The 25,747-nt window shown below is 35.1% G+C and overlaps 1 protein-coding gene and 1 pseudogene across 1 annotated transcript; one reads left to right on the top strand and one right to left on the bottom strand.

Annotated features, from left to right (window-relative positions):
• Nucleotides 1–69: 69 nt before the first annotated feature.
• LOC113508277 (solute carrier family 22 member 3-like) lies at nucleotides 70–3,036 on the bottom strand. Its single transcript, XM_026891225.1, has 4 exons — nucleotides 2,256–3,036; nucleotides 1,469–1,620; nucleotides 626–1,240; nucleotides 70–285 (listed from the first exon to the last, which is right to left on the bottom strand). Exons 1-4 carry the CDS (start codon nucleotides 2,291–2,293, stop codon nucleotides 95–97), a joined length of 996 nt encoding a protein of 331 aa, XP_026747026.1. The 5' UTR covers nucleotides 2,294–3,036; the 3' UTR covers nucleotides 70–94.
• A 22,479-nt stretch (nucleotides 3,037–25,515) lies between these two features.
• LOC113508280 overlaps nucleotides 25,516–25,747 on the top strand; it is a 3,653-nt pseudogene continuing 3,421 nt past the window's right edge.

Below are 25,747 nucleotides of genomic sequence, written 5' to 3'. Positions count from 1 at the left end.
ACTAGCTAAGGTTGGAACATCTAAAATGATATCCTACTGTTTCTTAATTCGGGGGCAATTGATTTCAATTAAATCTAAATTAGCTTTATTTTATCTAGCTTACCAATAAAGGCATCTGCGGCGCGGCTATGGACCCGATCCTGCCTAAAGACGAGCACAGCGCGTGCATGGAGTTCCTCGTGTACGTGGGGAACAGCTCTGACGTGTACATGTACGTCATCATAAAGAACATGGACGCCATCAACTTGCCGATCATGAACATTGTTATTGATAACCATGCTAGATCTGGAAAAAAAATGATTTTTGAGAATAGGTCCTTAAACTGACACCTGATTGAGGTGACAACTGACACTGACAGCTGCTGCGAATCAGCCCCCTGATTCTGAGCTAAGTTTAATTCGTTCTATTACAACAATTTCGTTGACTTTGTAAAAGCATGACATGTCTACATGATGATGAGGCAAGACTTGCTTCAACAACTGCTAACCTAGCTTGTTCGAGAGGAGAATAAACTTAGAACTTCAAACTGATTTATAGATATTCGATATCACTGCCAGTGAAACTTTATTCTGTGAGATAGATATATAACTAAGAGATAGTTAAGATTACAAGAGAAAATACTTACGTAACGGCAAAAAAGGTTGTCCCACACAAAACACGCCACCAATCAAGAACGTTATTATCAACGGAATCTTTCTCCTGTAGTTCATCAGAATATACATCACCATGAAGTATCCAGGAAGGTCTACCACGGATACTATAGCAAAATTCAAATATCTGTTCCCTTGAAGAGTTACCGATGCTATCGTCAAGCCGTAGTTGACGAAGGTTGAAGTTATCCACCAAATAACACATACTATGAATCTTCTGAACAGAGTTATTGATGTAAAGGTACTCTTTAATACGCTTTTGAAGCCTAAGTCGTTGTCTCCATCTGTATCACGAACCAAACCATCAAGCGTCTTCTCGTCAACTTTAATCTTGTTTGTCTTCGCCATCTTTCTAATGATAGCCGCTGCTTCATTCTTCCTGCCCTTCGTTAGCAGCCACCTGGGGCTTTCATCTAAAAGGTACAAGTAGAGGAAGAAAAGTAGAGCTGGTGCATATAGCACTCTTAGGAAGTTCCTCCAGTCCTGAACCTGCCAGGCTATCAAAGCTTGTATAACGCCTCCTATAGCATATCCTATACCACAGATCACGTAAAACGGTACGCGTTTCTTTGTTGTTACAATTTCGACATCTGAAACAGAAGGACTTTTGAATTTGCTTTTCTCAAAGGTGGTAAAAAATGTTTGTGCTTAATAAATTGTTATTATGCCATTGACATCACACTGTAAACGAGTCACTCTAGGAAGGTTGATTGAGTTTCTCAAATGTATGGAATGGACATTCTTTTTTGACGAATAACGGGTCTTGGTCATGTCATTTCGATACATTTTTACATTTAGTCACCCAATTTAGAACTCACTTAATATATAGACTGGTGAACAAGAATCTCCGAAGGCAGACTCCAGGAACTCCAATACCATGTACCATGCGTAGTTAGGCGCGAAACTCTTGGCAATGCCAAGTACACCTCCAGTCATGCCTGTTAGTACTATAGCCTTTTTTCTGCCTATCCTGTGGATGATAAGAACTTATAAGCCTCAGCCCTTAAAAAGTTTAAGATATAATTTTGTAGTTAGATGTAGATAAACTTCCTTCTAGCGCTAGTGCTGAGCTATTTGAAGTTTCCAATCAGTGACTAGACCAATGCGATATGACATTGTCTAGAATATCGTCTCATGGTTTTATCACTTATTTTTTTTATTTCGGTTACAATGAATGGTAGCATTGTCACATAGCGACAAACAATTACAAGATACCAAACATGTTCACATGTAATGATAAGACTGCCAAAGTCACGGACGTGTAGCGTATAGAAAGAAGTTGTTTACAATGTCTCAGACATTATTTGTAATTTAAACAATGGTGTCTTTGATATAGTTTAGTAAGTATACAAGTATTGTTGTATTTTGTGAGTACCTATCACATTGGAATTTTCCACAAGTTTCACACAACTCCATCTAGTCACACCAGGGTTGTATTGTGAGTGCATGTTCCAATTACACCTAAACACAGAGGAAACTATTGTACTTATCCCACAAACATTAGCCGCGAGCGGGAATGGAACGCATGAACTTCAGTATAGAAATTATGATACTAGCCACTAGACCACTAGAGGTAATAATGTCAAGTGTGAAATGTAAAGGTACCTGTCAGATAGAGGACCCACAAAAAGTAGGCCAAACATGTAAGCAACGCTGCGAATGGTCCCCACTAGAGTCCTCTTCCAGTCTTGACACGCTAAATCAAACTGAACACAATAGACAATTAATTTCTTGGCTTAGGTCATAAAGATGGTAATGAATACTTTAATTGGACATGAATGAAAATGTTATGAATTAATTAGTGTTTATCTTGATGTATTTGTGTTATTTAATATTAGTGAACTCAAAGTTAAGACGTGACTGCATGAAATGATCCTCTGTGTGTTGTCTGAACAGTTTTCTTTCTTAGAAGTCCTAGTACTGACGGGAGAGACACCGCTATCATAGTGTAGTGCGTGGTTAAAGCTAAAGTTGTGTGCTGTGCTGCGGTTGTGGCGATAGTGAGACGGAGAGGCCGACGCACTTTACACGTCAGCTTCCGAAAAGCGAAAGGAATAAGTCAGCCATTTCTCTCCGAGGATGCCCCGCCGCCGCGCCGTCGGTATGATGAATCATTATAGTAGTCAGTAAGAGTCTGACACTACCCCCTTTCTCCTCCGAGGAGTCCATGAGGATTTACCGGCCAAAGCAATAATAACAGGTGACATCTACCAGGTCCGATATAAGAATATCTTTAAGAAAAAATACTACCTGTCATAAACGAGACAGGTAGTTGACCTCAAGATAACTGCATACTTAAAAGCAACACAAAAGTATTACCACATCATACCAGGCACTAGACAGTAGTGGCAGTGACAGTAGAATGTCATGGCCTCGTCAATGACCTTCGCAAGCGTTTTAACTTAAAATTGTATTTTTATTTGCCGATGAATGCTTTAAGATACATATAAAAGGTTTTCCGCCAGGTAAAATTAATGCAGATGTGGAAGAAAGTGACCCACCGACCCACACTACTGGCGGGTGGAAGCCCGCGGTCGGTGTATGAAGAGTTGCAACGCATTTCAGTACACCGGCACAAACACGCGGATGACGTAGCACGGCGGTTCAGGTTTAGTCAGTAGAAGACAAGACACTACCCATTTCGTCCCCCGAGGGAGGGGATGTCCATAAAGATTTCAAGTCGACTTCCACCTTACAAAGTTGTGGAAGAGAGATGCCGCTCTACGCCATGTATTGTGCTGTCACGCTTTCACAACCACAAGAACATTACTTTAAGACGTGATGGTAAACTCTCTGGTCCATCGCTTCCGTGGTATATTTATTAATTTACTTTTGTTTTAGTGACGTCTTATTTTAAAACTGAGTTTTGAGGATTGTATGATTGTCTACTTTTAAAATTACGATAACAAAGGAGTATGATATTGTAGGAGTACAAGTAAATTATATACTAACTTCTGCATAAAACTGTCTTCTTTCTCATACACCCACTCAGTGCACCTCGTACCGTTGATAGACCCGCACTTGTTGATAGCAAACGTTTCATCTTTACACCTGAAATGACAAAATGTACGAAACTATGTCACACTAATTACTAAATATATTACATGATAACTGAAAAATTATGACAGAAAATAAAAAAAGTAAGCAAAGGTTATTTCTTAGGGATCTTCTTTTTCATTTTCTATAGACTATTTGTTGGGAACCCTCACCTGCTAGTCCGACCCCCCCACTTGAACCAGTTTAATAAAATATGGCCGGAACAACGTAATTGTAATAAATATATAATTTATTGCTATTTGAAAAAAACGTTTATGTATATGATTTAAATAGTAATTCGGTTGGTACGGAAGTAACAACTACATTATAGATAATACATAAATAATAATTTTAGTGAATACACGTGAAAATAGTAACTTGTTCTAAAGATAACAACTACGTTATTATAGAAAATAGTTAGTGCTAACCACATAATGCATTAATTTGCTTGATTGCGTTAACAGTAATTAACATTTAATTAACAATTCCATTGATGACTATAGCACGCGGTGAAAACAAAAGAAAATCCAAATTATGTAACTAATTGAGATTGGCTAATGTTAATTTATAAAAATACCTATTCACTTTTAAATTGAAACTATTACATTTTATAGTTAAAAACCAGCACTATTATTGTTATTAAATTCCGATAATACGATAATTGGGTCACCCAATATTACAATCGGTACATACATAAATAAACAAAGAAAAGAGCCATCACAATAGCTAATATAAATATATGATAAAGTTCAGTACTTACCTATATTCAACATGTTCGGCCGCAAAAATGTAATTAGCGCAAAAGGCAGCATTCGATGCATAGGCCAAGCCGATGAGCAATATTAGTTTAGAATGGTACCGCCCAAACATACCAAACTGTTTCAACACATCGTCCAAATGAGTCCTCGCCACTTTTTCCTCTGACGTCATGATGATCTTTTATTTAACAAATTTAATTATAAAAATAAAAAATAATTTTCTTATTAAATCTTTGTTTTGAAAAGTTATTATTATTTTTTCAATTTCATAATGGCTTTCTATTATTAACTGATACACGACACTATTTTATTTCGATTTCAATTTAAATGAACATTTTATTCAACACAAAAACACTTCAAAACGTAAAATACACAAATAAGGCGTCCTTTTCACAGCGACGCGACGCGACTAAGTCTCATAATGAATGTAAATCTCAATTTGTAGGGCAAGGTACGGATCGGAGAACGAACAAACGCATTGTTACACGATTGTCAATAACGACTACCATTCACAGCCCGACTGTAATCGCACATCCGCCTCATACGGGAGCGGAGGCGACAAAATTGTCGTGATATTTTTGCGACGGCTGTAAGACAATTGCACTACTATTTTTAGACGAGGATAGAGGTGACTTGCTTTTACGATTATTTTATCGCCTTGTCGTGGACCGTTTTATTTTAAACTTGAATGAACGTGACTTTTTCAATGTTGATTAAAAACTATTACTATTATTGTGTGGTTAAACTGTTGATACTTAAATAGAAGCAACTTTGCTTTTTACAAAAAAATGATAAGGATTGATTAGAGACTTTATCGGTTTGTCACTACAGGTGCTACGTGCATTCAAATCTTATAACTCCATGTCATAAACTTTATATTGCTCTGCACATAGCACATATAAACTAAATTAGGCTATTACATTTTAAATTATCTACAAACAGCTCTATCTGAGTGTAAATGAGTTTTTTTTCGAATTTTGAAAACGGGTCCGAATAAGCTATTTTTTTTAATATCTTATCATCAGAAATGAATGCTCATAATATTGTATTCAAATGTGTTTTAAAGAGTTTCCTAACCAAAGTGTAACAACGGAACCCAATTATTGAGTCAACGCTTTCTGTCTGACCGTCTGCCACCAGGTTGTATCTTAAGAATCGTGAGAGGTAGACAGTTTAAATTATCATAGATTATGTATTTTTGTTTATCATTACTAACAATAGTAAATATCTTACTATTCTTCATAAAAACCTTCGTTCGCTCGACTCACTTTTTTTTGTAAGAGCGTATTACAAAAATAACGAATTTGTTTTCCTAAAAAAGCACTTTAAACAAGTTATTTTTTCATTTAAATACAAACAAAAGATAATATGAACAATAAACCTCAGTAATAAATGATAATGGAAAGACTTAAAGAACTTTATTCCTTACTACTACTGCATTAAATTACCCGGTTGTAAAATGAAAACAAAGCGACTGAAATTATATAAAGAAAAATATTTTTGATTGTTTGTAGTACCATCACCTCTTAAAGTAATAAGGCTTTTTATACGTACTGTATATTACATACAGTATATATTAAAAAAAAAATACAAATAAAATACTGTCTGGTAAATTGAGGCGTAATGAAACCTTGCAATTATAAATGCGGACAACATCACATACATTGTTCTGAACCCAAAGTAAGTTGCTAAAGCACTTGTGTTATGGAATTCAGATACAACAAAGGTACCACATACACCCAGACCCGAGACAATGTAGAAATGTGAATTTTTACATTGACCCGACCGGGGATCGAACCCGGGACCTCAGAGCTAGCGACACCTTGAAACCGGTGCGTACGCCACTCGACCACGGAGGTCGTCTCTGTCGTAAAATGGTAGATACACATTAACTAGGTATATCGACACAGGAAACTAATAAATTATAACAATAAATAGGTAACTACCTTAAATAAAGTTTTTTTCATTTACTTAATGGTTTCACCTAAAATTTCGTTTTGTCAGTTTGGGGAAATTCTCAAATTCAGGGTGTTTACATAATTGCTATACCAAAGAAATATATTCTGATGATATAACATCAGAAGACCTCCATTTTCTTCAATAAACATTACATTTATTTCTTTTTTGAGCTCGTGGCTAAGCTACAACTGCACAGTTATAGATCCCGGAGGTCAGATAGGCAGTCGCTCCTTGTAAAACACTTACTTAGCTGCATCTTGTTAGACTGGTGACTGACGCCAACGGAGTTGGGGAAAGGCTAGGTTTTTCTTAAATGGCTCCCGCAGTAAGGAATTTAATCCTTGTGTCTCGGGGGGGTTTTACAAACAAACAAATCACTTACCTACACGAAGACACCAGGACTCAGAACAAGCAAATTTGGATCATACAAATGCTTGTCCTACGCGGGGATCGAACCCGCGACACGTCGCACACAATGGGTTTGTAGTGGTGACCTCAACCACTCTTCTATCCGTGCAGTCGTTGATAATCAAGTAGGGATTATTCAGGCTCTTTCGAAACGTTAATATAGCTAGTTTCGTGATACTAAAATGTTATTGTTGTGGGGAAGAAGACAAAATCCATAAGTTACTCTTAAAACAATCGTGTACATGATTATAGTACGAATGGAATAACAGAAAAGGCCAAACAGGAGACAGGAACAGAAAATGCAATCATTGACTGAAGAAAAAACAAAATGTAAATAAGGATATCCGTACATTTTATTGACATAAACGCTGTCGAAAAATGCGCAAAAAATATATAACAAAGAAAATGAAGATTTTCTGAAAATACAAAAAACGTTTTACATACTGGCAATATGTTATCCGGAACAAATATTTTGTTTAAACATTGTTTGAAATCTACTGTACAATTGTTATTGTATGTGTTTTGCCAAAGATATCTCGAAAACGCCATGAATTGTACATTTATCTATGCTTTATACCATCTCGATGTATAATACAATTGTTTGTTTTCCAAAATAAAATAAAAATGATATTCAAATTAGGTATGATTAATATGCAAGTAGTAAAGAAGTTATAAAATAAAATTTATTATTTTTATTACGATATTTTCACGTGTTTTCAATAAAATAACGTACTCGTATCACATGTCTGTTTAAGTACAACACTATCTAAATGTCTTAAGTTGTGTATTGAAGGATTTGAAAATCGAACGATCATTTTATTTCTTTTTTATTACCTAATTGCCTTTACAAATTGCATAGCGACAAACATGGCCAGTACATTGCTGCACTCGATAATGATACAGCTAATCGCAATTAAAACGTATAATAAATGAAGATTTCTAAAGGAAGTTCAAAAAATTAATATTATATAATTGAATTGAGTTAAAAATAATCTTACTCTTTTTCTTTCGAAGTAAATTTGTTGAGGTTGTGTTGCTTTGCTGAGGACCTCCTATGGCCACCTTCCAGTATCAGATCAGCCCCATGTCATTATAGTTTTGCATTTTTGCACAAACCAGAAAAAAGTTGTAAAGCAAATTGGTCACCTATCAAACTTACTAAAAACTTTGCCTAAAATTTTGATCTATTTGCTTAAAAACTCGAGTTAAACCACGGATGGTATTCCCATACCCTGAATGGTATAAGAATACCATCACATTTTTTTGTTATAGCGGAAATACGAGCTTTTTATGTATTTTACTTCGAGCTATCAAGGTTCTTGAAATACTTGGTGATAGACGAACAGACTGCGTTGCGTTAGTACCTAATAGTGTACTATTCACCCTTGAGCTACGGAACTATAAAAAAGGTTATTATAGAAAACAAAGTATATTAGTATACTCTTCCCAAGACGTAGCCAAGTAGTAGTTAAGATACTCTTCTCCGAGATTATTAAAATCCAGGGCTTATAGAAATTATATCAGAATTCAGTACACGAACGAACATCAACAGAATTAAAAGTAATACATTATTTTTCTCATATTCTTGATATCTCTCTGAACCTAATAAACTTAATTGACAAGAAGTAAACATATTGGGCTATCAGTCATACAAATAGTAATTCAATTAGGAAAGTACTTCTATACAATATTATTAGGCTTCAGACAGACAAAACGAATTATTATTAATTGTAATCTAACAGAATATCAACACTCGTATTAAACGGTTATGTGAAAGTAAGTTGTGAAACCACGAAAGTCAGTGCACTAGGCTGTATCTTATGAACCATGAGAGACAATTGAAATTTTCAGTAATGTGCTGTAGTCGTTATAACTATTTCTTTTAGGACAATTATTTTTCTACGGCCTAATTGTACGGAACTAAACAATATAGCCTGTTGACTCACAGACGGACAGACAGCGGAGTCCTAGGAATAGGGTTCCCTTTTTATGGGTATGAAACGACAAAAAACAACCACCAGTTGAGTGATTGTTTTAATCTGTTCTCTTAATCAAAATGCTTTTTACAGAAGATTCTTAACGCCACAAAAGCACAAAAACCTTCAAGACTGAATCATTGAGACAGAAAAAAACATGATTGCTTTCATAAAATTGTTAGGAAACTTGCCTTATTCGTACCCCCTAAGAGAATATGCTACTTATTTGGAAATATAAATAAGAAATGAACATTCAATTGGTGTTTCAAGAATCTTTATTTATTAAGTAATCAACAAAAATAACAAATGGAACTCAAACTTAGATAACTTCTTAGAAAAAATTAAATAAAAAAAAAGTGGAAAAGGTACGATTTAGGCTTAAATCTTCCTAAAACGTACTTGTATATTCCTTAATCGTACCCGTATATCTCTATAACAAACTTAAGATCCTATGATTAATATCAGTCTCATAATCACAGTAATTGACATACATAAGTAATAGTAACTATATTGCTTAACTAATCTGATTAGTTTGTCGAGATCTGTGGTATAATTTCTAATATAAATTTAACATTTTAAGTATGCATAGCATATCTTATTGTTGTTTCTAATTCTTTGCAATCATCACAAATAAAATTACGTGCATTTTTGTCAACTCCGGCACAAAGTTCGTGAATCCAGGTTTCACACTCTGTGCACTGTATCATGTCTTCTTTTTTATTCTCTTTACAGAAGAAACAATACCAGCTTTGTTCTTCGTTCTCCTTTTCTTTTTTTGCTTTCTTCGTAACCTTTCTTTCTTCGGATTTCTTCCTCTTGACGACTTCTTGTCCTCTTAAATTTTTACATACAGCCTTCTTTTTTGACTCGTTAGGTTTTTTATTTTTTGAATCTATTAACTTATTTTCTAATTCTTTTTTATAAGGACTTTCTGTAAGTACTTGAGATGTTGTTTTATTTTTTACTACCCTTTTTGGCTTATGTAGACTAATCAATGGAGAAAGGCTTTGTATGGTTGCTCGAATTGCGTTTGATTTCGGACTCTCGCTGTTGTTGGGTTGCATGTCTACGATAATATTTTCTTCAAGTTCGTGATTTTGCAGAGTATTAGTTAAACTTCTAATAGATGACGCTGACGGAGAACCTAACTTTGAAATCTCCTCTCTATCTGAGGTAAATGCTGCAGGGGTCTTCGTTGGTGTAATATCAGATGGCAATGCCGCTGGCTGATTCTGTACTTCAATTACAGATTCCGCTGCCACAGTCGAATGGGAGCTAACTGATGGCCCTACATCTAGTAGCTCTTCATAATTATCTTCCAGTATAACATATTCGTCATCTCTGATCTTCAATCGATTGCAAGGCCATAACCCACAAGATTCAAATCCGTGTATGGCTGTCTCCATACAGACAGCTCGAGGATAAGAAATCCCTAAATTTTTTAAAATGTTTGCCTGCTTAATTACGGAGTCTGGGTGATTTCTCATCCATGATGAACAAGCAGCATTGAAATTTTGCTTCAGTGGCTTAAAAAATGACCGGTCTAATGGTTGAAGTTTATGTGTGGTGTGCGGTGGCAAGGACAGCATTACAATACCATAGTCTCGTGCAAGGTTAATGGCATCCAAGTTTTTAGTATGCGTGGAATGCCCATCTAAAATGAGAAGAACCTGTTTTTCTTTGGATATCTGCAGCTTTACAGACTTTATGAAATGCTTTAACCAATCGACGAATAACTCAGAAGTTATCCAGCCACTCTCAGAACAAGTGTATACTGTATTTGGTGGTCCTCCTCTTTTAAGATCGTCCGTCATTCTTTTACGTTTGAATATTAGCATAGGTGGAATGAATTCTCCGGCAGCGTTCATACAGCAGATACATGTTGTGTTCAAGCCCCGATCACCACTAGTAACGGCACCAACTTGATGTTTACCCTTAAGAGCTAGAACTTTTTGAGGCTTATGCACTGTACTCAAGCCAGTCTCGTCCACGTTGTAAATTTGCTGGGCCGTAAATTTTCCTTCATCAAGAAGAGCTTCGTATTTATCAAAAAACTCCATAACGGTTTTTTTGTTAAAGCCTTTGCAGCGAGCCATGCATGTCGGTTCTGGAGTCCTTAAAGATATTTGAGGATGGGTTTTTAAAAATTTATAGTACCATTTCCTCCCAGCTAGTTTAGTTTCCGGATTAAATTTGTGAGGCAAACCATATTTTTCCGCTAATTGGTATGCTAAGTGGCGTAAATCACGTATGGTAACGCCAAAAAATCTGGATTCTAATTCCAATATATGGTTAACTAGTTCGTCTTCCATTGCTTTTGTTAAATATTTCGGACGTCCAATTCCTTCGTGCATATTCAATCCTTTTAAATGACGCCGAAATGTCGGTTTTGGAATATTAAATACACGACAAGTTTCATTAAATTTTAAACTTCCATCTTTATAAGCACTGAGGGCTTTTTCCATATCGTCACTTGACCAAGTTTTGTATCGTCGCTTAGCCATGTCGATCTTAAACAAAAAAAAGAAACAATTATTCCTAATTTGTACCGGTACGAAATAGAACAAAGTGATGAGTACGAATTAGGCACAAGTTAACTAAGGATTTCAAATTTGGCGCGTAACAAAATGGCTGTCAGGCTTAAACATAAATGTACAGTAATTTAAAACGCAATTATGTATAGAATCAAAAAAGATGCTTCGAAGTTACATAACCCAGCGTGAAGAAAATTGAAAACCTTATGAATGAACCAAAAATATTACTTGAAAACAGCAGAATTACTTACTTTTTGAATAATTTTAAAAGGAGCGGCAGCATGGAGTCGTTGCTCGGATCACGGAACAATGCCAACTAGTAGTTTCATTTTCTAGCACTTGCGTCGCCACTGCAGTTTCACGAAACGAGAACTCGATGGGGTACGTTTTAGGAAAAAGTACGATTTAGGAAAGTTTACCCTATTAACCCTGGACATTGTATGTCCAGGTATACAATGTCCTTGTATTGTACAATGTCATTGTACGCCCTACGGGAGTTCAAATACATCAAAACTGAAAATAATCGTTATCTCAAAATGTGTGACGAAACCCTTACGTCTGTTAAATGATACATGTTCCGTATGTTTATTATTTCAGCAGACGCCTAAAGGCATTCCCCAAGCATGACAAATTTGTATCGTGTCGAATTCCATCAACAAAACTGTGAAAATAAATTGTTTATGTTTATATTCAATTGTTTTTGGTAGTACTTATTCCATTAGGGTTGATAGTTGCGAAGAAAATCAAGAAATGTGGTACAATCAGTTACGAAAGTTGTATAACGCAAACAATAATAATGACTTACAAAGTGCAAGTGAATTCATGTTAGTACACCGGGTTACTTTTGAACTACCAGCCATTTTTTTTTCAAATTATTCTAATCGATAATTAGGTCGATCTACGCGAAAAAAACTGCTGTCACCTGTTTCGACTGTTTTTTTAGTTTATCCTAAATTAAAATACCAAACGCACATGTGTAGTGTTTTAAAATCTAATCTTTGTGGCTTCTCTATATTCTGAGGTAGTATGTTACTCAGTAAACAAGGTGCCTACTAAATTTAAATCCGTGAAGGTGAAAAATTATCCATACTCTTTTAAATGGTATTCAAAGCCAAGACAAACCAATGCCTTGAACAAATCAGACATTCATATTTATACAGCATACTCCATTTTTCTCAACAACGAGACGTTTAGTTAAGTAATTAATCATAAATAGTCAAAGAGTTCATTTTTCAGTTGTGGTTTAACGGCGCCTCTCTTCCATAACAGAAATAAAATTAATTTAAAACATGTCAGTTTACCCTTAAATAATCAACACCAAGAACAAATACAGCACCTTATTTAACCCTATCTACCATTCAGCTGAAGTATTTACAGAAATTCTCTCAGATTGGTTCTAGAATTCGGTGCGAAACGGGAACGTCTGTAGGCATTCTTAATAATGCAAACGGTAGCGTAGTCGCAAACAATCTCGCTCGCTTAAAGCAAAGCATTGAAATTTCTTATCCCTTTTAAGTGCGCCTTCTCCGGTACCGAGAGAAGCGACAGGCGACACAAGTGATATTTTTACCAACGTAATTTAGGAATTTGGGAACTGGATGGGAATAAAAAAGGTTAGATGCAAGGTGTAATTTTTCTTCAGCCTCTTTGCACGGAACCCTCAAGGTCGCGAGTCAAAACCTTGAGGAAAAATCAATAAGCAATACAAAAATTGGTCATTGATCACTCCAAGTCCGCAGCAAATTTTGACCAGACAGATTTTACGGTTCCTGAGATACAGCGTTGTCAAGGACGAACGGACAGAAAGTGTAACCTTAGTAAAAGTTTTCCACTTAACCCTTTTGGATACACAACCCTAAAAAGTCACGTGTGTTCGATTAGATAAGGTATACGACACAGTGTGAACGACTACTGACGCAAAACAAAGAGACCTCATTAAAATAATAATAAAATCAGGCGATAAGTTACCGATTGTTAGGCAAAGGCAGCTTCCTATACAGAGACGGATTGAATATTAACAACCAGAAATCTTCTCTCGGTGTTATTTATTCTACCTGATACTTGACTTAGCAATTAATTGGGAATTATTGTAAATATAGATTACAAAATACGGGTAACCAATTGGACCTACAATCCTACGCACTTCAAAAATACTTTCACACACAATACAGCACTCAGTCAAAAATAAAGCACTGAGATCCAACCCACTCATAAAAACACATGAATACAAAACCGCGAACGTCCCACAAAAATGACTCCCAAAGCGTATTTTTAAACGAAATATATCTTTGATTGTGATAAAAGTAGAGATAAAATCCAGTATTCAAATCCTAAGCGTATCATGAAAGGCTTTCATGTCGAGAGCATAAACAAAGGTGATTCAAAGGGTTTTGCAGGATCAAGTAACGAGAGATTCCGGGAAAGGGTAGGAATGCTATTGGATTCTTCGAAATTATTTCTTTATGAAACGTTTCATAAAGTACTCCTGTAGCTTGGTGGATAGCGAAAATAAAGAAACTGATTTCATTCTCTTTGATGAATAGTTTTTATGTCGTGGTGTATGTGACTGAAAATTTAGTATTTTCAGTTCGTAGGGAAATCAATAATTATATGCTGTAGAAATAAAACACCTGCAATACTTAAATTTTAAATAACCAATTGGTCTGTGATGCGTATCATTGCTACCTGATATAGATACAATTGAACGAAATTGTCTCGTTGTGGAAGCAGGACGGTTATGTGTCGTCTTACTTACACAACGTTGTTGGATATGCTATAAAACTTTTTGGTAAAAGGGCTGAAACATTAGTAAAACCATATTAAATTAAAAATGATCTACCCTATAATATTAATAATTGAAATTACTTAGTATGATATACAAGTCATAGGGACATAGGGACATAGTATATAAAATACCTGAAACAGAAGACACAAATACAAATCATGAACAATTATATATTATGCTATGTATATAGGATAGTAATAATACCTCAATTCAAGTAAATGTCACAAAATCTGTTAGTGCATTCAGCAAAAACGGTTCAAAATGTAACCTACCCTAAACATTACACTCCTTTTTGTCCAGTAGTCAGATATAGCCAGTTTCCTTACACCCCGCTCTCCTCCTATCACACGCACGGCTCGCGACATAAGTGCGTAGTAATGGAACTTTGTTTGTCTGTCAACGACATTCGCCAAGTCTCGCGCACAACCATTTTGTTATAAACGGGTATAGGATGACGATTTATTTAATAGCCCGTCATAGTGTACTTGACGTTTTCTTGTTACAACATACGAACAAAAAATAGGTCGGTGGATCAGTAAGGAGTCCATTTGGAACTCGTGGTTCAGTGAAATTTCTACAAGTTTTTTTTATGACTCCCGTACTATGGAATTTAATCCTCGTGTTACGGGTGTTTCACAAACATCCAAGTCACATGCACAAAGACAAAAAATGCTTGTTGTAAGCGGGGATCAAACCCACGACACGTGGTGATCAGTGAGTTTGGCGTAGTTACCTTGATTAGTCGGCTATCAGTGCAGTGTATTTGTGGTTTTTTACCTACGGCTGGTAGTGAAGGTCAAAACACAGTCACTGTGTATTTAAATTGTTCATCAACCATTAAACCATATGAACAAACTCATATTATTCCAAACTCAACATTCCATTTCCACAGTTTTTCTTAGAATCAAAAGGAAACAGAGAACTTGTTTTATAAACTTAAAACATCTATACATATAATAAAATTGTAGAAAAGTGAAAACTGTACATTGAATATTTAAAAAAAATAATAATTGCAGGGTGGTCTACGAACGATTCTGATGCCGAAAATATGATTATTAGAATTTTTGTCTGTTTGTCTGTTTGTCTGTTTGTCTGTATGTATGTCCGGAAAGATCTCGGAAAGTACTGGATAGATTTGATTCATATTTTCAGAGAATATCAACAAGAGGTCCGGTCAACATACTTTTTACTTATTATCTCGCTTTTCGTTACAGGGGGTGAGCAGGTGCCTTTTATATCTATACACAAATATCAAATTATCTCATAAACTACTGAATATATTTCGTTCAAATTTTGCATGAACCTTATCGTACACATGATACAACAAATATACAAAAACCATAACGCTACTATGCAGGGGGCATGAGCAGTAAAGTTTTAAATTTTTGGACTCACCCGTAACATCGTGTAATACAATTATGAGGTGTATTTTCACCCCATTGAGTAGTAGGCAGCACGGTCATTAATTTACACAAAAAATATCACGCTATTTATCTTAAGACTTTTGGCAGAGCAATAATAGGATTTTTCGAAAGTAAATCATTTTCCACAAAATTAGTCATTTTATTCTCTTTCAAGTCTGATATAGGCCTACCGCGACTATTTCGCAAGTAAAATAAAAGAAACATAAACTAATACGTTTTTTTTATGCAATTGTTACCGTAATCAGTACATTCTTGAAAGAAAGGAACTTAAATTCTTTTTATTTTTATTGATGTACTAAAATTACTCAAGTTCAAATGTGGAATGCCGTAATATGAACATTCGTAGTGACACTCAACCCAAAGTTGCATGTAGTTCACATTGATCTCATCTATAATTATGCATAACAAAAAAATACTGAACGACACAGTTAATTATTTATTACCTTGGCTCATCTGCAACAACTAGCAACAATTTTTTTTTCTTAAGTTTGCAACATTACATAGGCCAAAAGTATTTCGGATAAAAAAGCCCAGAAAACTTGCATAAAAACTGCATAATAGGTATGCAATGTGAAAGATCTATAAGACCAAAGCTATCAATGAATAGACATTATGTATCTATTGATAGAATAATGTCTACTGATACCTGGGATTTTTCAATATTTTAACGATTTGATCGGTCTACATCCGCCATTATAGAGACCGCACACGTGGTCCTTCCAAAATTCCTTTAACAATTTATTGTATTCTCTACATATTTAAAATTTTCTTCTTTCGTAGCCTGGTAAAAACAGGGGAAGGAACGAGACTGAATAAGTCTCTGAGATCCCTAAGCCGACGAGGATTAGGAACATATTTTTGGAAATTTCCCCAATAAGGCTGATAATAGCGTGTAGCTATCAGCACTTACATCCGTCATACAATGTCTTCAAAATTCATTTTGGCTGTCGGTATCGACAGCGTAACCTCATAACAACCTCATGTAGTCTTATTTAAGTTCCATTTATGCAGTAGGGATGACGATAGGTATTTTACTTCAATGATCGTCAGGTATGTTAACGAATAAAATACGTAATTTTTCTTTGTAAATTGGTACAGTAAATAGAACTCATGCACATGAAGTCACTTTTATGTTCATATTTTGCTTTGTTGTAACATCACAAATTACACATATCCTATACTTTAGATTTTTGTCATTGTCAATTTAAAAAAAAGGGGTGTCTGATAGTTTTTTTTTATTATCACGCTATTTATTTATCAGCAATTTAAAGGCAAATCATGATCAAAACACCAAAGGGCCAAGATACGTTTACCAACTTTTTTATTTTGGAAATATTCCAAATGTTTGTGAGGAGGATCAGTTTTAATATTAAGAGGACAATCAAACATAACGTGTTTCAGGAAACCGTTTATCTGGGTGCAATTTTGCCAAATCTTATATCTTATGACACTATGTAAAATCTACAGTTACCGAGCCCGACTCTCACTTCACCAGCTCCGTCCACAAAAATAATTTGACATCTTCTTTATATCGTCAAAAAACACCGTGTGTGAAAATAACAACTGTCTGGCTATCACTGTTCCTGAGAAACAGCCAGGTGACAGACAGACAAACGGACACCGGGGCCTCAGTAATATGGTTCTGGTTACCTCTTTGGTTACAGTACGATGATAGTATTATGATACCTCATAATCACTGTCATAATCCGTCTAGCAATTTCAGGTGTAGGCCGGCCCAAGGACAGACGTGCTCGAAAATCATAACCCACCCAATTAGTAAATGGAAAATTTCGAAAGTAAAACATTTTTAGCAGAAGTGCTAAGACTGAGTTATACCTTCTGTTATTTTTCCTACTTGCACTCCCCCCCTCCCATTTTTAAACGGCTCGATTTGTCAAAGGGGTGAATTTCCCGGACCCAAAAAATTGCGTGGCATCGATGAAATCGGTACTAAAAAGCATTGTTATAATGTTCTAACATTTTTTTTTAGGTAGATGACATAAAAATCTATCTGTAGCACTAAATATTTTATTAATATAATTAATAGGTTTTCCAAAAAAAAAAGTTAAACCACATAATCTTTCATCGCCGTGTTTGTCCACGACTCCACCTTGATGTATTAAAGTCATCATTGATCAAAAATGTATCGTTATTTATATTAAAACTTAGTTCTATTTGGTTCGTGAATAGTTAGAGTATTGACTCGGAATACATTTATTCAAATATTTACACAATACAACGTATGGTTAATAAAAAACCATTTGTCCCAGAACTACCTTTCATCGCCATGTCCTAAACATATTTGAGAATATTGCATATTCTAACGTTTTGCGTCGCTCCCGTTTTGCGTTAAACGTTGCATATAAGTAACGTCGAAAGGCTAGACAAGGAACGACGTGTGTACGTGCCTGCGTTTTCGAGCTATAATTAAAAGTATTCAATTTTTTTGGTACTGGACATTTTTTCTTTCATCGCCGTGGATAGGTCTAACTTCTATTTCAATAAGTTTTTAATCTCGATTGAGCATTCAATACAATGCCATTTATATTTAGCTTATTTGTAAAGTGTTCATTACTGTGAATTATTACCAGTTTTTTAGTAAATTGAATTATACCTCTTGATTTTCATCGCCGTGCTCTCATTTCCGTGGTTTCCGTGGACAAAATTTGCTATGGCAATGAAAAAAATACACGGGAATGAAAAAAATATCATCGCCGTGCCTTGTAAAACAGTTTCCTTTCATTGCCGTGGCCACGTGTTTCATTTCCGTGACTTATGTTTGTTTCGCCACTAGACAGGAATGTATCTATTTATAGTTATATTATTAAAATAATATCATGTGTGACTGGATTTTTACACATTATATTCTATTATTATTGCGTATAAATTAATAGTATTTATTTTTGTTTCAATGATTAACTTTATCATTTAAATATTCTTGTACACTATAATAACATTTCATTGCCATGGACGCCTGTTTCATTGCCGTGCATGCATGTTTCATCGCCGTGGCACGGAATTTTCAATCTTGTATATCTCGTTAGTTTTTTAAGCTATCTGCTAGATATTAAGCAAAACTGCATATCTGATTGAAAACTTGAGAAAACACTATTTTTTATTGTTCTAAAGTTGAAGAATAAAAAATCCACGGAAATGAAGATTTTTTTGGACCTGTTGAAATTCACCCAAAGATGTCTAAACGAACACTCGCACATAATTCAGATTTAAATTAGAATAGTTCAATTCGTTCGGAAGCTATGATGTCACAGACAGACAGGCAGGCAGATACATATGTCAAAGTTATAAACCCCTCTTTTGGGATTAAATAAGAGAAAGTCATTAAAACAGCTGCGAAATATTTGACACCAGAATAGTATCGTAAACGATGAAATGTGTTTGATTCAAACATTTAATAGTTTTTGGCCGCTCAAGATTCCTTATAATTTAGAAATAAAAAAGCAAGCTTATAATATAAAAAAAGTGTTTTATTTTCAATATTGCATTACATTTTTGCTATGATCGTTATTATTAAACTTCATAGTTTTTCACATCTTGAGAATCACGCAGACAAAGTCGCGGGCAACAGCTAGTACATCCATATTTTAAAGACAGAAAGGCGTAGAATACAGTTGTTCAATTTCTCACAAAATACAGTGAATTACGGTATCTAAGGTTTCTAACATGGCAATATGTACAGCCACTTAATTTCAGTGTGTGTTGTGTATCTTAAAGATATTAAGGGAGGGCCTCTGTGTTCGTAAAAGGTCACATGTTAATTGAGTTTTCCTGAACTGATCCCAGATCACGCAAGCATCCGATATCCAATGATTTAAGTCTGTATCAGAGTCTGTATCATGCACGAACTGCTTTGAGTTGCATCAACCAGGCGGTAGGAGATCCCTTCCTTCTCTCAAGCATCATAGCAATTATCAATTCATTATTAAATATTTGAAGGTTAGCAGACGATAGATTTTACTGCGCTGCTAAATGTTTCACACGTTTTAACCTCATCGACTATTCTCTCACCAAAACGTTTGGCCATATACTGCTGTGTCCTGAACAAAAGAAGATTTTCTATAAAAATATACACACGAATTTAGCGACACTAATAAAAGATAGGTGAAAAAGTTGACTAAAGTTCTATATCAATACAAAAACAGCTTGAACAACAGAACAAAGAGCCTCGAGAAACCAGGAACTTCATGTCCCTCGGTTCACCTAGTCCTTCATAATCTCACAAAAACAGGTCCCAACAAGTTACGTCTAACGCGAGTAGTCAGTCACTTAATAGTTGTGATGCCGAGTAACATGTCTGACTTGACGCAAACTGTCACGACAAGTTGTCTAACTCTCATAACTAAGTCTTCGGAGATCCACCTGGGCATTAGTGAGTAGCGGCTATAGGCTATGTTTACACAAGGAAACTAAGGCTTCTTCTTAAAACAAAAACCGTGCATACCTTGATGCCTTAACCCTCACTATACGCAAAATTATGCTTTTCGGTCCCTTTCAAACAGGACTTTGTGGTATATCGATGATGGTATCATGACCGACAGAACGTCCATACAGGTACCTATTGAAAATACCTTTTTCGTTTTTTTGTCACGAAAACGTGACGATGACGGCCACGCGGACGATGTCGCGGGAACAGCAAGTTTACAAAACAAATGTTGAACACTTCCGAACCCTTGCCCAGAGCCTTGGTGTCTTTTCGCATGTGTCTTGAATGTTTGTGCAACCCCCTTGTGACAATGATTAAATTCCTTGAGCCAGGAGTAGTGTTATTAAAAAAATGCTAGGCAATGTGGTGAAATAATTCAGTTTTCAAACGGCAGACCTAAGGCAAAGGATAGCGACCACATTTTTTAGTATAAATACGGTGCATAACATAAATGTCGGTCAAGTGTATGTCCTTTAAAACGGTCGGCAGCTGCCAAAACGTACAAACTTCGTCTCTTCTCTGAACGACTTTCGTTTTGGTACAAGCTATAAGCGAAAAGACTTTGACTGCAAGGATACCCGAGTGGTTGAGAACAGCACGTCAAATCCACCGCATGCTTGTGCAAAGTCTGGGTGTCTTTGTGCACGTGACTTGAATGTTTGTGAAGCCGCATACATGGATTACATACTGTAGATCGGGAGCCGTTTGTTTAAAAGAAAAATATAATTTAATTCTCATTTGTCACGACCACGTAGACTATGTAGCATTTTACTAACTTGGAAGTAACAAAATTACAGATCCACACATTAATGTTTTTGAAAGCAAGTTAGTAATTTTCAAAATCGAGCAATTTTTTGTAATGCGCCGTCTTTAAATCTTCTTATAAATTATCAAAAAACAACACCTTTTCACGAATAATAAAGCTCCATATTTCCTCGTTCCACTCGCAGCTTGTCCCCCAAATATTTAACCGCACGTGTAAACAGAATTAGCCGAGTTTATGCCGTGTGTGGGTCCTTGAGCAACAATTGAATTACGTCGAGTGCCGCCACTAATTATGTCTTCGGTCCTCATCGGGTATAGATAGCGCGGTCCCATTCATTCGAGGGTGTGTGGTTTCACGATTTTTGGATGAGTGCTTCTCCGTGTCTGTGGGAAGCCAGTAAGGGGTGATGGGAGTGGTGATATTGTTTGTAGTAGACACGGCGCTTTAGATCCATTTGTGAGTAATGTATTTTTGGATCATTGTAAATTGTGATGGAATATGATAGTAAATTTCGTTATAGCCTTACTTGGGGCAGAGGAATAAATATGGCTCAAAAATAAGAGGTAAAATAAATACCTAATTTAATATCAATTATTGCGTTCATTAAACTAACATTTCAGTTTCTCATTTGTCCATTCAGAATTGAAGAATTGCAGGTCACTTCCATATTTAATTTTACCCATTCATCAAGGCAGGTTATAAAAAACTTTAAATTTAACAGCAATTACAGTTAGCTAAACTAAAACAAACTGCTACGTTCAACAAACAATAATTTACACGAAATAACTTCAGAACTCTAACATACAAATAACATTATGCAGCAAAAGTTATTCTCCAGTTGACGATAAAAAGGGGCGAAGTAAAAAATGAATTATGGGCGTCACGTGAAAACTGCACTGCACTGGAAATTATACCCAAACGGCTAATGTGTTCTAGTTAAATCCAAAACATTTTAGTTTACACCTGGCGAACATAAGCTTACTGAAACGAATAGCAACAAATTAAATACATCGTCTGGAACTATAAACTCTTAGGACAAAGACATTTTTTGTTCATAATAGTTTAAATATTTTTGGTGGGTTTTCTTTCTATTTAAGGTAAATATTAGCATCTTCATATGTTATGTGTGACTTACGTACATCTGATTTAAATCTGGATGATATTATAAGTCTTTAACGAAGAGCAAATTTTTCTACTTAGTCCTAAATAGAAAACTGTGCTAGTCATCATAAATGCATTATACATCAATTATTTGTATCATAAGGCTGGTAAAATTACCTGAAGAAAGTAAAGATTGACGGCACTTCACTTCGTCACTTCATATTTAGTCCACACCTTCATTATTGCAGTTCCCGTAGTTAGACCTAGGCCCTCCTCATCCATTTACACCGATTTCAATATTTAGCTAAAACTCAGTTTTCACTCCATTTTCCAATCGTCATTCCATCTTTATCCTTAAAAAGACAATGAATTCAGAGACCTCCTTGAACAGAATAATATTTTTTTTAGAAGTAATATCAGTAATAATCCTCTACAAGCAACTTCGCCTTCATATCATAAAACGTTCAAAATATGTTCCATATAAATAAAGTTAAGATAAACAGGAAGTGAATAAAATGGACAAACTCCTGAACTCATGACAATAAACTGAAGGATTTTATTTCCAAGAACATATGTACTCAGTTTTCATTTCTTTTTCATACACTATATTTATTGGATGACCGTACTTAGAGAAGTGCAGTTGTAAAACAAAAGAATATAGATCCATTACAAAGTTTCTACTTGTTTCATGCCTGTTTCCTTTTGTTTCCTAACTTTAATAAAACACTGCAGTCAAAGTTAAAAATATAATTGTTTTCAGTCGCATTTTTCTTGTTAAATGGAGTAATTATACTGATGTGGCTTTTAACCCACATTTAGAGTCGTTGAAGTAAAGCTATAGACCTGTCGAAGTTCTCATTTCTCATCTATTTATTCGATTATATTCTACCTCTGCATACAACCTCAAAACCACAATTCAAAATATACACAAAGAATGAGAGGCATTTGTAAACAAAGCCAAACATCTAACAGACCACATAAACTTGAGAACAATGAACATTCTATTTTCTATAATCCAACGGAATTATTTTAATAATTCGAAGTGAAGGGGAAATATGCGGAGCCCAAAAGTTTCGCACAACTTCCCGATAAATTGTCGGAATACTTACACCGGAATATTTTAAAGGATTATAATGTTCAATTGTTTTTTTTTTGTTACCTACTCAACGAATACCTAATTATAATAATAGTATATATACCACTGCTGGACACAGGCCTGCCTGTCGTCCTTTTATGGGGAAGGTTTGAGCATTGATCACCACGCTACCTCATGGAGATTTGAGATTATTCGAATGTTTGGAAGTCTTCCTTCATCGTTTGGCAGTGGAGTCTTAAAATAATTGCAAAAGTACATATAACTTTGAGAAATCCACATTGATACTTTGCCTTTGTTGATATCAAACCTACACCTCGTGCATACAAGTCACCACGACAACTTACACCAATAATATAATTACCGAGAGGTTCTTAGGACATTGTGAATTTATGAAGTACCTAGTATTCAAAATAAAAGGTACCTACTTAATTTACACTTTACTACTCTATACTATGTTGTCTTCAATCACGTATTACCTATAAACAATATAATATTTGTTGCAGAAGTACATGCACGTGTACATTTTGTCTTCATTATCACCAACAAGTGTTATCTGGTCACATGGCCGGATACTGAAACGTCAGTTTTCATTCGCCCGCGGCGTTCGTTAAGTCTCGTGCTGATTAGGTTGTAAAGCAGTGACGTATATCTGAAAGTTGTTGCATTTGTTGTATCTTTTAAAGAAAACCTAATACATCATATATTTTTTTAAATATTGTTTTGGGTGATCCTTAATATCTATTGTTTTTAGTACCTAAGCTATCATTCGTCGTATCTATTGGTTATTTTTATGTTGCTTTAGTTATTTTTCTAGTTCGAGTTCCACTTACGACACTGAAGGTTTCGTAAAAATATTCTAAAGGAAAAACATATTTTCATCAAGAGTTAGTCCTTCATCAAAGTTTTGACTTTTTTTACTATTTTACGTAACTTTGCTAAGCCACGATATTAATTTTCGGTACTTGGTGTTGTAGCGACAACACAAATACATCATAATACTGTAAAATTTTCAAGCTTTAAGCTATCATGAGATACAGCTTGACGACAGACGGACGGACGAACAAACAGCGAAGCTTCGGCAATAGGGTTCCACTTTTACATTTTGGGTACGAAACTCTGAAATAAGAAATGATTAGCAAAAGCTAACAAACCAAGCTTCCGTACAGCAGGATACAATCTGGCAACAGACACCAAAACCTGCTCATAATTACCTGGTTAATTTAGTAGCACACTTGATGTATATGTGCATATGTAATCAAGATTGTAATCGTGTTCATTTCCGGGTGAGCCCACACGCAGTAATAACAATGAGAGAACTCTATGCTACAGTTGCAATGGGCTTGGGAACCAATGCAATCCTTCTACACACATATACACACGTACACATACTACAGTACCTATACAATTATAATTGGCTTTGTCTATTTCTAGTGAGTGCTGAAACAAATGAAGAGTATCAACCTGTGCGCTATAAGATTTTCCTTTAATGTCCTTACAAAGGCTTTCAGATAAGTATACAAGAGATTATTACAGGTTTCAACGTTTAATATAAGGATCATATGTAGTGGAAAGTTATAAGTAACGTGAATTCTTAAAACTGTAATACATTGTTTATACATTCGCGGGAGTATGTCAGTGTTAATGCATGTAGAAATTACTTGTGTAAAGAACCCGCTATGCAAAGGATACCGGTATGCCTCATGGCTGCGTTTTCGGCCCTGCACTTAAAATTGTGTTTATAACACATGTTACTGAGCTAATGTCGATGAAATCAGGTTGCTAAGGTTTCAAGTATTCTCTCATAAATCTCTCATCTTCAAATTATACCTTTACAAATAATTACACGAAAGCGTACCTATTAAAAGTCAACGATTAATAAACATTAATTAGTCAGCAAATTTTTGTACAAATTATCAAGGAATTTAATAGTCTGGTAAATTCGGTTCTAGCAATATTAAAAATGTGAAATATTTTATTAAATTCTGAACATTCTGAGCCGAACTTCAAAGAAATTTTATTAAAGGAATATTTCAAAATATCTATCGAAAGGTAATCTTTGATGGAAACTTATCTATTGCAAAATTTATTTTTAGTGAGATATTTAAAATCCTACTTTAAATTAATAAATTATTTGAATGTAGACGTTAATAAATTATTATTTTATCAGTCATAAAACCACATGCAATTTTATTTAAATTCTGAAGTTTTTTTTATCTAATCCGAAGCTAAGTAGTAAGGTTTATTTTTATAAATGACGCGCTTTTTGATGAGGTATCTTTCGACATATTTTCCCACGTTTATATATAGTCACTCTTTAGTTTGTTTGTCGTTCCGGTTGGATTTTTGCAACTCAATTTTGAAGAACTTCCCGATAAGCTAGCAGGCTGAAATTTCAGCGTAGCTTAAAACTCGATGGCAATGCAATTTACTACTATTAAACGACTTGACCGATTTTGATAAAAAAATAAATGGAGGACATTTCAAAACGTGGGATTTTAGATATAGTTACTCCATTAATGCTTACGAATGTAAACCACTGGCAGGGGTTTTATGTGCGCATAATCAGAACCCTTATACGTCATATTTTGTAATGTCTTTTCATTATTTACTGCGAACATATTATTAAACGAAATAAATAAAAATGTCGTTTTTGTAAATTAAACAGTAATCTATATCGGGGATCCATAAATAGAAGACAACGTAGTCAAATAATATCATATACGTTTAAATCTATTCAGTTCAGCATATGAAGCCCTCAAATTCTAAACAGCTAAGCCGGCCAGTGAATTTGATTAGGATGAAAGTCAGAGATC

This window comes from Trichoplusia ni, unplaced genomic scaffold (genome assembly GCF_003590095.1).
Source record: "Trichoplusia ni isolate ovarian cell line Hi5 unplaced genomic scaffold, tn1 tig00004346, whole genome shotgun sequence".
Classification (NCBI taxonomy): Eukaryota; Metazoa; Arthropoda; class Insecta; order Lepidoptera; family Noctuidae; genus Trichoplusia; species Trichoplusia ni.
This window is presented reverse-complemented; position numbering and strand designations above follow the sequence as displayed.

Coding starts and splice junctions, on each gene's coding strand:
- LOC113508277 (XM_026891225.1), bottom strand. CDS start 2,293: ATGTTTGGCCTACTTTTTGTGGGTCCTCTATCTGACAG. Junction 1,241..1,468: donor TTCACCAGTCTATATATTAA/GTGAGTTCTAAA, acceptor CTTCTGTTTCAG/ATGTCGAAATTGTAACAACA. Junction 286..625: donor ACAACCTTTTTTGCCGTTAC/GTAAGTATTTTC, acceptor TTTTTTTTCCAG/ATCTAGCATGGTTATCAATA.